Consider the following 11,760-nt stretch of genomic DNA (forward strand, 5'->3'; position numbering starts at 1 on the left):
TCTTCTCTCTCTCCCCTCTTCCTTCCTTCCCTGCTCTCCCCTCCCCTCTCCTCTTCTCTCCTGTCCTCTTTCCAGTCTGTCACCCAGGCTGGAGAGCAGAAGTGGTACAATCAGAGATTGCTGCAGCCTCACACTCCTAGGCTCAAGTGATCCTCCTGCCTCAGCCTCCTGGGAAGCTGGGACTACAGGCACCTGCTACCACACCCAGCTGATTTTTAAGTATTTTGTAGACATGGGGTCTTCATGTTGCCCAGACTGGCCTCATGTGATCCTCCTGCTTCAGCCTCCCAAAGTGCTGAGATTTTAGGTGTGAGCCACTGTGCCCAGCCTCCCTGGGCATTTCTACCTCAAGGCCTTCGCTGAAGCCATTCCCTCTTCTGATAGTGCTTTTTCTTCCCTTATCCACCTGTTCAAAGCCTGCAGACTCAGCTCCAGGGCCTCCTCCTCCAGGAAGCCTTTCTGAACTAGCCCAAAGGGATGTCTCATACTCCAGAGTGACTTTGTCTGTCTTCTCCCATGACCACGAGCCTTTCTAGTTCTTTTTGGGCTTCCCCATTGTCTTAGCACAGTGCCTTACACATGTGGTGATGTGCACTTTGTCTTACGCACAGTACGTGTGTTTTGAGTTGGCCTGACTTGAATGAACATCATGAGAGAAACCCTGGGAGGATCATTCCTAGCTGCCATCTCTCAAGGGCCTGCTGTGTGCTGGGCTCCACACAAGATGTCACATATAGGAGATTGCATTTGATCCTCAAGGAGATGGGTATTACGATAACAGGACACCCATGGGAAGCTGAGGCTCACAGCAGCTAACAGACTTGTCCTGCCCAGTCACTAGGGCTTGTCTGGCTTGCCCTCACTGCGGCCTTCTTTTTTTTATATTAATGGGGCTCCATTTCAGGAGTGAGGATCAGGCTCTCCTGGCAGAGACAGGGAGAGGCAGAAGGGAGAACAGTACCCAGGACCAAGATGCCTCTGACCCACCCCATGACCTCAGCCCGTTACCTTGTCTCAGCCCAGACTCTGCTCCCAGCACAGCAGCCCTGTGCCTCCTGGCCCACCATGGCAGTGCTTGGTAGCACTGGGGTCCTCCTGTTCACATCTCTTCTGGGCTCAGCTGCTTCAGACATCCTGGCCCAGGCAGGAGGAAGGCAGGCTGCCAAGAGAGGGCAGAGAAACCTGGGCAGGGAGCCTGGAACACTGATTTGGCCTCAGCTGGGTCCTGGTGCTAGTGAGCAGCCTTCTCTGCACCTGCCCTCACGTGCAAAGTGAGGGTGAAGTTTCTGTCCCGTTCTCCATCAGTCCTCAGATGTTCATCAGGCACCTCCAAGTGCCAAGAGTGGGCTGGCTCTAGACTGAAGCAGGGAGGCAGGTACAGAGTTGGGTAAGATGGCTCCTGCTCAAGGCTGCTGTGGTCCAGAGTGTGTTGTCACTGCCTGTGTCTCTGAGTAACTGGATGCAGGCTCAAGACCCCATCTTGTCCTGACTAGGTTGGAGGCCCACTTGCTGAAGGACCTTTCCCTCTCTGAGACTCAGTTTCCTTTGGGGGTAATAGGAAAGGGCTGGGAGATCCCATGATCCTCGTCTGAGGGCCTCTCCTGTGCAGGAAAATGACAGCTGAGACTGCTGAGGCCAGGCTAGGGCCAGTTGCTCTCAGCAACTTGGAGGCCTCTAGTTCCTGGTGGCCCTGAGTAGATTTGGTTTCCCTGGACAACCCTGAAGAAGCTGGGAGAGTGGACTAGATGTGGTCTGTCTTCCTAGGACTCTCTCAAGAGTTGAATCAGAGTGCCCCAGTAGGGCAGTTATGTGGTGTGCCCCTGTGTAGTGGCACAGGATCTGGTACTCGGAAATGTCTTGCATTTTGGTTAATGCTCTGTTGTCTCCATCTTGAAATTCTTAATTTGTGAACAAGGGATCCTGTGTTTCCATTTTGTACTGGGCCCTGCATCCCACCCTCCTATGCTTCTGCCACAGAGTTGCTCAGTCCTGGACAAGCCCCCAGGGGATCAGGGGCTCAGTGCCTCAGGAAAGGTGGAATAACTTACATTGGGCCTTTGACATTGGAGGGGGAGGAAGGAGAGGGGATGAGTTGGGAAAAACAGGCAGCCTGAGATCTCTGGCACCTGAGATAAAGCTGGGGAAACATTAGGGAGTGGGGGGTTTTCTGGAGAGGGGAGCAAGTGCTGCAGACACAGGGACAGATGGGCTGAGAGCTGCTCTGCTGCCAGCGGGTGGAGTGAACCTGTGGTCTCAGAGCAGACACCTTCCTGAGCAGGCTGCCCCTGATAGGCTCTCGTCCTCAACCCCTCCTTCATTCTGCATATCCTGTGGTGTATTTAGATGGGGACATTGAGGCCTAGAGCCGTGACCAGAGAGATTCACTCTACCTCGTGGCATTTATAGCCTTGTGAGTTACATCGTAAGCCCAGTATCAGAGATGGGATGGCCCTGAGGCATCACTTTGCCTCAACTCAGCCCATTGCACAGATGAGTAGAATGAAGCCTGCTCTGTGGATGGTCCCAAGCTGGATGTTGGGGACACAAAGGCATGGCAGGAAAACCCTGGCCTCAGGTGCCTGGGACACAGGCAGCCTTACACCTCACTCCTTGAAAGCATGGAGGTCCAGGTGAGCTTGTAAAGTGAGCCTTAGACAGAGCCACGTCCAGGCCTAAATCCCTCCCGTGGTGACTTTCACGCTTAAAACCCAGCCTGGAGTCCAGGATGACAGCCGGCTCCTCCCCAGACTCGCATCCCCTTACCCACTCCAGCTATGCGGGCTGTCTCAGTGACCCCAGATGTGTCACCTCCACCATGCTCTGATACCCTCCACCCTGTTGTTCAGTTTCCTGGCCTGCAGTGGCCACCCACGACCCTCCATCTAAAGCAGCGCTGGCTCAGCCCAGGCTTCTCCATGCCACACTCTGTGGACATTCACACCCCTCACTATCCCACCGCATCCTGCTGCTCCCCTGCTGGCCTGGAAGCTCCCCGAGGACAGGGCCCTTGTCTGTCTTGCTCACTGCTGTGGTGCCAGTTTCTAGAACAGAGCTGAGCACATGGCTGGTCTCAGTCTGACTGGACACCCTGGCAGGTGGGCAGGGCACACTCTGACCTCCCTGAGAGGCACAGAGGGCTCGGCTGCGTAGGGAAGACTGCACGCTAGTTATTCATAATTTAGGCTGACTCGGTTGGAACTTCATTTTCACCTTCTTTTGTGATTGTCTCTTAAGTAAGCTGCTGAGCCAAGCCTGGGGTTCACATAGACAGGAGGGTATCCGGGTGTGCCGGGGTGCCGCCAAGCTTTCCTGCATGGCCTGCCCCAGGCGCCACGCACCTGCCACCAGGTGTGTTAGTCCCTCCTGGTGCCCAGCTGGCTCAAGTCTCTGCCTTCCCTCAGCCTCCTGCCCGCTTCCATATTCTGTTCCCTTCCTCCTCCTCATTCTCCTGGGACTGTCAGGGCCTCCCCACTGGCCTCCCAACTTTCCCGGCTGACCTCTCCAGGAGACTCCACCCAGCAGCCACGAGGGCCTTTTCTACATGCAAACATGTCTGGTTAAGTGCCATGTTGACTCCCTGTTGCCCTGAGGACAGCCCCAAATCCTTACTGTGTCCACAATTGCCTGACTAGCTCCATCCTTCCTCATCCCCAAGGTACTAGCCAATATGCCCTGAGGTCTGCACGTTCCTTAAATGTACCATCCTTTTTCCTTGGAGTGGGTTCTGGTGGTGGTCAGGTGACATCTAGATGCTGAACTCCTGTCCCCTGCCCCATTCCCCTCCTTCACCCCATTCTAGGGCAGGGCTGGGCCTGGAGCAAGAGGCCAGGCCTCAGAGGCCTTCGGGCTATGTGTGGGAACACTCTGCTATCTCCACCTCTGTCTCCAGCTGTGACACAGCAGAGATGTTATCGCTGGGCTTTTCTGAAGTGGGTATATAACAGGGTCTAGCCTTTGCTCTGCCACCCACTGGCTGGGAGATCTTGGGCAAGTCCCCTCTTGTCTGTGAGTCTCAGGTTCTTCATCTGGAAAGTGGAGTGAGGGCTGGCCATGATGGTGTGTTGAGTTCTGGCTGCCTACGGGCCTCTTAAGTAAGGGGGACCCTGGGGATTTACCTCATTGACACATCCCTGCAGCTGACCCTCAGAGTCTGGCAGCTGGTCCTCTGGGGAGGGGACCTCTAGGGACATGGACAATGAGATTGCTCAGCTTCTCTCAATGGGGTGGCTGAACATCCTCTGTCTCTGGAGCTTCCTTCTGAGCCATTTTTTTCTATGTAGTTTTTTAGGTTTTTTGTTTTTGTTTTCCCTCGCAGTGAGGAGGGTGAGGCTCAGAGAAGCTAAGTCACTAACTCAGCATCACACAGCCAGAATGACATGACTTCGCAAGGAATTCTTTGTTCCTTCCTACTCTGGGCAGCTGTCCCCTGGGAGGAACCCACCCTCCCAGAAGTTCATTTGTTCACACTAAAGGTATCACAGAAGGAGCAGGTCTGGAATCCAGCTCCAGTGCTTATGAGCCTTGGAAAAGGTATTGGCCTCTCGGGGCCTCAGTTTCCTCATCTGTCTAAAGGGAGCAACTTAAGGTCCTTCTTGGGTCACATGGGACTTCAGACCTAATGTACAAGCTGAGCTCAGTGGCTCACCCAGCACTCTGGGAATCTGAGGTGGGAGGATCACTTGAGCTCAGGAGTTCAAGACCAACCTGAGCAAAGTGAAACCCCATTTCTATTATAGAAAAATTACCTGGGCATGGTTGTGGGTGCTTGTAGTCCCAGCTACTCAGGAGGATTGCTTGAACCCAGGAGTTTGAGGTTACTGTGAACTAGGTTGATGTCATGGCACTCTAGCGTGGGCAACAGAGTGAGACTCTGTCTCAAAAAGAAAAAAAAATGACCTAATGTACAAAGGCCTTTGGCCACAGGGTAGGTGGTGGCATGGTGCTATTCAAGGCCCCAGCTCTTTCCATGTTGCCATGGTCCCTGAGGGTCCTGCTTGGAAAACAGATGCCTTTGCCTAAGGAATATTGGGAAACTTCTTGGCACTCCTTGGCTGGCTATTAGTGGAGAGAGTGTTCTGCATTCTGAGCTTGTCCCAAAGATGTGTTTCCTGGTCAAAGGCAAAACCATTGCAAGTTCTTCTTTTCCCGTCATGCCCACTTGTGTCTCCCTGGATGGCACCTTCTTCCTGAAATCCCACAGGGGCGTGCATGCTGCCCGGAGTGGGGACACAGCAGCACCTAACATGTACCACACCCTGTGCTGGCCCAGGGTTCAGGAAGGACCAGGCAGGCCTAGTGCCTGCCACCAGGGTGCTGAGCTCCCCAGGGAGGGATGGCTGGGGGTGGGATGGTGGCTCTGACCTGCCTGGGGTCAGGAAAGGCTTTCTAGAGGGGGTGGCATTGAGCAGGGGCCGGAGGGGTAAGAGTGAGTAAGAGGTGGCCTGGCAGTGAGGAGGAAGAAGAGGGAAGGAGGAGGAAGGAGAGTGGGAGTCAGGACTCAGCGTTGGTAGGGTCTTTCCAGACAGGAGGGAGAGAGACATGTGGGGAACTGAGAGGTGACCAGGAGCACTCCGCAGGGCTGAACGAGCACAGTGTATTAAACACATCAGGCTGGGCATGTTTTGGGGTGGTGTTGGGGGGGGATTCCTTCTCGGAAGAGGGGTCCTCAGAGTTCCTCTGAAACCTGGGGCTTCTGCAGCCTGCCAGTGAGTAGTGTTCTGGGAGGGCTTCAGTAAAGAGGAGACCTCGAAGAGTTTCAATTCAGTTTCCTTCTGTCCCTGGTTCCTGCATTCCCTGGGTGCCAGGCCTGAGGCCGTGGGGATGAAGCAAGCATCAGCCCCGCTCAGACAGAGCCCACAGCTCTAGAGGGGACAGAGACACACTGAATGCCTGCTCAGGATCAAGGCAAAGCATGCCCAAGAGAGGGAACAGTGAGCTCTTTCCTGGTTGAAGACAAGGTCATTTCCTACCGAGGAATTGCCTGAGCAGGGTTTTAAGCAGGACTAGAAGGCAGGAGTGACAAGGGGATGGGAGGGCACTTCAGAGTGAGGCACAGACAGGAGCAAGGACTTGGAGGGCAGGCAGCCTGGAGGCTGTGGAGGACGGCAACGTCCGGATGGTTGAGACTATTTTGATAGCGGAGGTGGGGGGGAAGGTGTGCCAGGTAGGGGGCCCAGTGTGGACAAGCGCAGGGGGGCAGGCCGTGTGAGCCTTGCTCAGGGAAATGGCCTGGCTTGAGAAGAATAGTAGGAGAAGCCAGAAGAGCCTGAGGTCTCAGTGGGCCAGGTCAGGAGATGAGGAGCAGGGCCTGTACAGGTGACCTCAGAGAGAATTAGGCAGGAAGAGCAGCCTTGGAGGCATAGCTGTGGCACAGGGCAGTGAGCACCTGTCCTGTAGAGTCAGATGGAGATGGTTTCTCTCCCGTTTGGTCACACCCTGGCTGTGTGGCCTTGGGCAAGTCACTGTACCTCTCTGATCCCAGTGTTCTCTTCCATGGCATGAGGGATGTGTGTAGTGAGAACTTGCTTGTGAAGCCTCCATTGCTCCAAGCTTGGAGACCTGGGCTTGGGCTCTGGACTGCCCTTTCTCTCATGTTTGTCAGGCTTCCTCCCCAGTGTCTTGCCTCCTGCCTGACTGGCACACCTGGCACTGGCCCTGCTCCTGGTACACAGTAGACGTCCAAAGAACAAATCTGGAAGCTCATCGTTGCCCTGCAGGGCTCCCAGTGCCTTCAGGGAGAAGTTAACAGTTGATACCAGTAGCTCACCCCACCCCTCCACATGTCTTTCCAGTGGCCCTTTCCGGGGCTGGTGACTAATGGCTTTTGGTGTGCACTCCAGGGTAGGCGGAAAGACCCCAGGAGCAGCCCTCTGCCCAGGGAGGGTGGAAGACAGTGAATCAATACCCAGCTTTCTGCCCGCCTGGGGACACTCTGAGTGCAGTCCAGGCCATTTCCCAGTCCCTTCCTGGACTCCTTCCCACTCCCCTCCGCACCTTCCTGGGGTCACCTCCCTGCCTTAGGGTTTGCTTTGGGTGGGTGGGAGGGGCCCAATCTAAGGTGGGGACAAACATTCATTCAACAAATATTAGGAGACAACCTAGGTATCCAGCATAGGAGGTGGGCAATGACTTGGAGGAAAAGTTACATAGTTTCAAAGGATGGTTGAAGGTAGAAAAATGACCAAGATAGTATTTTCCTCTTTTTGTTTACTTACATTAAAAAAATTTAAAAATAATGACTCAGTAATGAAAAAAAAATAAAAGAAGTCCCCCCTCGTAGTGCTGTGTGGCTTTGGGCTGGTCAGAGACTCTCTCTGGGTCTCAGCTTCTGAATGGTACGACATGGAGCTGGTTGGGAATCTCAGGGCTCTGGGGTTTGGGACTGACTTTGTTTCTGTCTTGCGTGTTCCCCACAGATTTGACAACTATTCAGCCAACGTGATGGTGGACAGCAAACCTGTGAACTTGGGGCTGTGGGACACTGCGGGGCAGGAGGACTATGACCGCCTCCGGCCGCTCTCCTACCCCCAGACGGTGTGCTGCCCCACCCTCTCTTTGTGGTTCTGACCTTTAGGCTTTCTGTTCCCTCAGCTTGGGTGCCCTTCCAGCCAGCTTGGCATGGGGGAACTTGACTCTTCCCTGAGGCTCAGGTGGTAGAGTCTGCCTAGCCCCTCTCCAGGCAGAGTAGGGCCTCCCCCACCACCCAGCTGGGCACCATCCATACAGGGGTGGCTCCGCACGCTCAGGCCATGCCAGCCTTACCAGCCTTCTCGGCAGGTGGCTTCCAGCAGTGGGACAGGTGGACCCAGCAGAGGGCCCCGGTAGGCAACCAGGCAGCAAGGCAGCCAGGCAGCCAGGAAGCCAGGGAGGATGAGCCCTGGGAGTGCTGGGGAAGGCGAGGGAAGTTGGGGTACCTGCTAGTGGCTCTGTGACTGCCAGGTCCTGGGGTTCTTCACTGTCCCTCCAGGGTGGGCAAGGAGTTGGCTGGGGCCTGTCCACTATCCTCAGATGGTAGGATAGTGCTTGGTTCAGAGCATGGACTCTGGAATCTCAGATCCTCCCCTTAGCAGCCTAAGCCTCACCTTCCCCATCTGTACAATGGGGCCAGCAGCAGCACTGACTTCAGAGAGGTGTGTTAGCACAGTCACTCAGAAGGGGCCCTGGCCTGGAATGTATGTTAGGTAGCAGGCAGCAGCCTGGCATCCCTGCTCTGCTCAGATCCTAAGCCCGCTGGACTGTTCCACCCCTCAGTGGCTGCCAAGGGGAACACCTCTGAACCCCACTCATGGGCAACCCTTGCTTGCTCTGTCCCCAGGATGTTTTCCTCATCTGCTTCTCCCTCGTCAGCCCAGCCTCCTATGAGAATGTCCGTGCCAAGGTGAGCTGGACCAAGTCGGCTTCGGGGACACAAGGGCGGGTGACCCTAAGGGAGGAAGGAGGGAAGAGCTGGCAACTTCAGGCTGATCCCTGGGACAGCAGAAGCTCTGGGCAGGGAGAGTCTCCAATACCAACCAGGGCTGGTGGGGTCCTGGGGAGAGACTTAGAGCGGTCTCAGGGAGGGCTGGGATAGTTAACTCCCAGCCCCTATAATCTTGTCCCTTCTCCTCCCTGCACAACCTCGTGTCCTAATGTCATGCTTATCATCTCTGTCTGAAATCGCGCCTCTTCTTTTCTTACAACCACGCGCCTCTTTTCTCCTTCCTGTACTGCCTCGTGTTTCTCCTCACGTGCTCACACCCGCCCCCGATCGCATAACCTGGGCCCTCTTCTCCTACCTCCTCACCCTCCCTCTGCTCCCTGCACAACCTTGTGTCCCCATCTGTCCAGTGGTTCCCCGAGGTGCGGCATCACTGCCCCAGCACCCCCATCATCCTGGTGGGCACCAAGCTGGACCTGCGGGATGACAAGGACACCATCGAGAAGCTGAAGGAGAAGAAGTTGGCACCCATCACCTACCCACAGGGCCTGGCACTGGCCAAGGAAATTGGTAGGGGGCTTGGGCTCAGAGAGGGGACCTGGATGCAGGAGGAGCCCTGACTCAGCCTCATGGTGGTTGTGAACATGAGCTCCAGGCTACACGCTGTCTGGCTCAAACTCTGTGTCATGCGCTAGCTGTGTGACCTCAGGCAAATCACTTAGCCTCTCTGTGCCTGTTTCCTTATCAGCAAAGCATGTTCACTCCTACCTCCTAGGTGGTTGGGAGAATTAAGTGAATTAACACACATGAGGCTGCTAGAGCACTCACTCCAGTCCGCTGGTGGTAGTATCTATTAACAGATATTGAGAATAAGGGGTGTGTTCTGAACAGACGGAAGCAGGGATGGAGTGAGTTGTGCTGTGGTTGCTCAGAGGGCGAGCAGCCAAGTCAAGCTTCGGTGTTCTGGGAAGGCTTCCTGGAGGAGGTGCCTCTGCTTTAGAATTGAAGGGTGTCGCTTTTTCTTTTACGCCTCCCATCCCTTTCCTCACCCCCCACCCCCACCCCGGCTTCTCAGCACAACTCCTCTTTGCCTTCAGAGCACTGGACCAGAGAACTAAAATGACTTCTGAAAGTCACACAGTTAGCAGGAGGCCAAATTGGGTGTGAAGGAATTGCTGGCTCACTGGGGGTGCCTCCTTGTAGTGGCTTAAGGCTGCCTGCATCAAGAGGAGATGACCATGCCTCTGGCTTCTTCCGTGGCATCTGGGCCTGCTGGCTCTGTCTCTATCCCTGGTCAGACTCCAACATGCCTGTAGCCCAGGAATAGGGCCACTTGCCTAAGAGCTGACTCCTTTGCTGGGCTTGGTCACTGTGAGCTGTGCCCTTGCTCTCTGCCTCGCCACAGGCTCCTACGGGCCCAGGTCAGGCCTCCCCACCCCCTCCCTGCTCAGCCCCACCACCCTTCCTCCTGCCGGAACTGGGAGGGCCCTGGGGACTCACATCTCTTCACAGGAAGAGAAACCGCAGCCACCACCTCCCTCCTGCCCCTGATGGTGACACAGCCATCTTCCCCAGGAGGAAGATGCTTAAACCCTGGGCCCCCTGTCCCATGCTAGGGTCCCTGGCTCAGAATTGCACCCCTGCCCTCTTTTCTTTCTGGGCAGCCTGTCCCTGGGCTCGTTCTAAGATGTAGCTCTGCCTCCTGGTCCTTGCTGTTTCAACCTCTTTCCTTTTAAAGTGTGTGCTTTGGGCCAAGACAAAGGCCCCGGAAGCCTGGCTCCTTGCCCTGGCTCCTACACAGATGGGCTGTGTGGCCTTGGGATAGGCCTCAGTCTCCCCATCTGCACAGGCTGGCCTGAGTGATCCCAACAACCCTTTCTCCTCTGCAGGAGGTAACTCAGGTCCTGCCTTGGCCTCTAGCTGGTGTCTCCTGGCTGACCTGGCTGACCCTGGCTTGGGGTAGTGACGTTGATGGTGCTTGGGGTAGTGATGTAGGGGGAGCTGCAGTTCTAGTGAGGAAGACAGCAACCACTGCTGCCCACCAGGACTCCCCCAGCTGATAATCACTTTCTGGGTGCCAGGCCCAAACACCCCCCATTTCATTCTCCCAGCAACTGAGGAAGGGACTCTCTTCACCGGCACTTGACAGAAGAGTAAACTGAGGCTCAGGGAGGAGCAGCCACTGGCTTAAGACCACACAGCCAGGATGTGGTAGAGCCTGGATTTGAACCCACACAGCCTGGTGCCCTTAGTCACAAGGACCAGAGCTGTCTGCCCCCTTCCTGAGACCTGTCCCCATGCTCTCCCTATGGCTTCCTGTCCCCTGCCCCACCCTTCCTTTCTCCCCAACTCCAGGCTTCAGTGGGCTTCCCCCTCGACGGGGCTGCCCCTCCTACAGTCCAGACTCTCCTCTTCCCCACTTTGTGCCTTTGTGCCCGTGACTTTCCTTCTCTGGGCCTGTTTTCTCATCTGTGAAGTGGAAAATCACAGCCTTTCTTCACAGTGTTGTGGGAAGCTCAGTGCCTGGCATGGTGCAGGTGCTAGCCAGCTTCTGTCCCCTTTCTTCCGCCCATAGAAGAGCGAGTGGGCCTCGGCGGAGGGTGCAAAGTTCTCCCTTCCCTCCCTTTTCCTTCCTCTTGCCTCTGATATCGGCCCCTCTCAGCAGAGGGGTTTTGTGGTTCCTCACTTCAGGGAAACTGTTCAAGTTGTAGTAGACACGGGAAGTCACATGCGCTCTAGCAGAAGGTCATGGAACACTGTCCCTGTGGGTAGGGGCTTAGCCTGGGTTCCTCGCTATCTGTGCCCTGGGCTCCAGCACTCCCTGGGTGGTCCCAGGGAGAAGGCGTCCTCCCGTGGGAAAAGGGAGGAGCTTTCCAAGGCCCATTCCCCTCAGTGAGGGCCATGAGCAGCTGCAAGTGGGTGGGACATGTCCAGTGTGTGGCTTTGGACAAGTCACATATCCTCCAAGACTCCTCAGTCTCCTCATCTGTAAAATGGGTCTGATGTTAAAGAATGGTCAGATGATATTTGGAAGGTCCTGGGGAGGGAGCCATTAGGGCCTCAGGCCTCCTGAGTGGTGCCCCTGGCGGAAGCCCTGTAGTCAGGTCCGAGGCTACCTTTTAGAAGTGCCCAGAGATGGGCAGCACCTGTGCTCAGTGAGTAGGGCACCGGCCATACAGAGGGTGGCAGGTTCAAACCCGGCCCTGGCCAAACTGCAACCAAAAAAATAGCCAGGCGTTGTGGCAGATGCCTGTAGTCCCAGCTACTCTGGAGGCTGAGGCAAGAGAATTGCCTAAGCCCAAGAGCTGGAGGTTGCTGTGAGCTGTGAGGCCACAGCACTCTAC

The 11,760-nt window shown here is 55.7% G+C and overlaps 1 protein-coding gene across 1 annotated transcript in view; it reads left to right on the forward strand.

The window, feature by feature from the left end:
- RAC2 (Rac family small GTPase 2) overlaps window positions 1-11,760 on the forward strand; it is a 17,224-nt gene that overhangs the window by 3,242 nt on the left and 2,222 nt on the right. Inside the window, exons 3-5 of the mRNA XM_003783235.3 lie at window positions 7,416-7,533; window positions 8,315-8,377; window positions 8,827-8,986. Of these exons, the coding sequence (XP_003783283.1) occupies window positions 7,416-7,533; window positions 8,315-8,377; window positions 8,827-8,986 (341 nt within the window). The remainder of the gene's footprint in view (window positions 1-7,415; window positions 7,534-8,314; window positions 8,378-8,826; window positions 8,987-11,760) is intronic.

This window comes from Otolemur garnettii, unplaced genomic scaffold (assembly GCF_000181295.1).
Source record: "Otolemur garnettii isolate 467f Iridium unplaced genomic scaffold, OtoGar3 scaffold00007, whole genome shotgun sequence".
In the NCBI taxonomy this organism is placed as follows: Eukaryota; Metazoa; Chordata; class Mammalia; order Primates; family Galagidae; genus Otolemur; species Otolemur garnettii.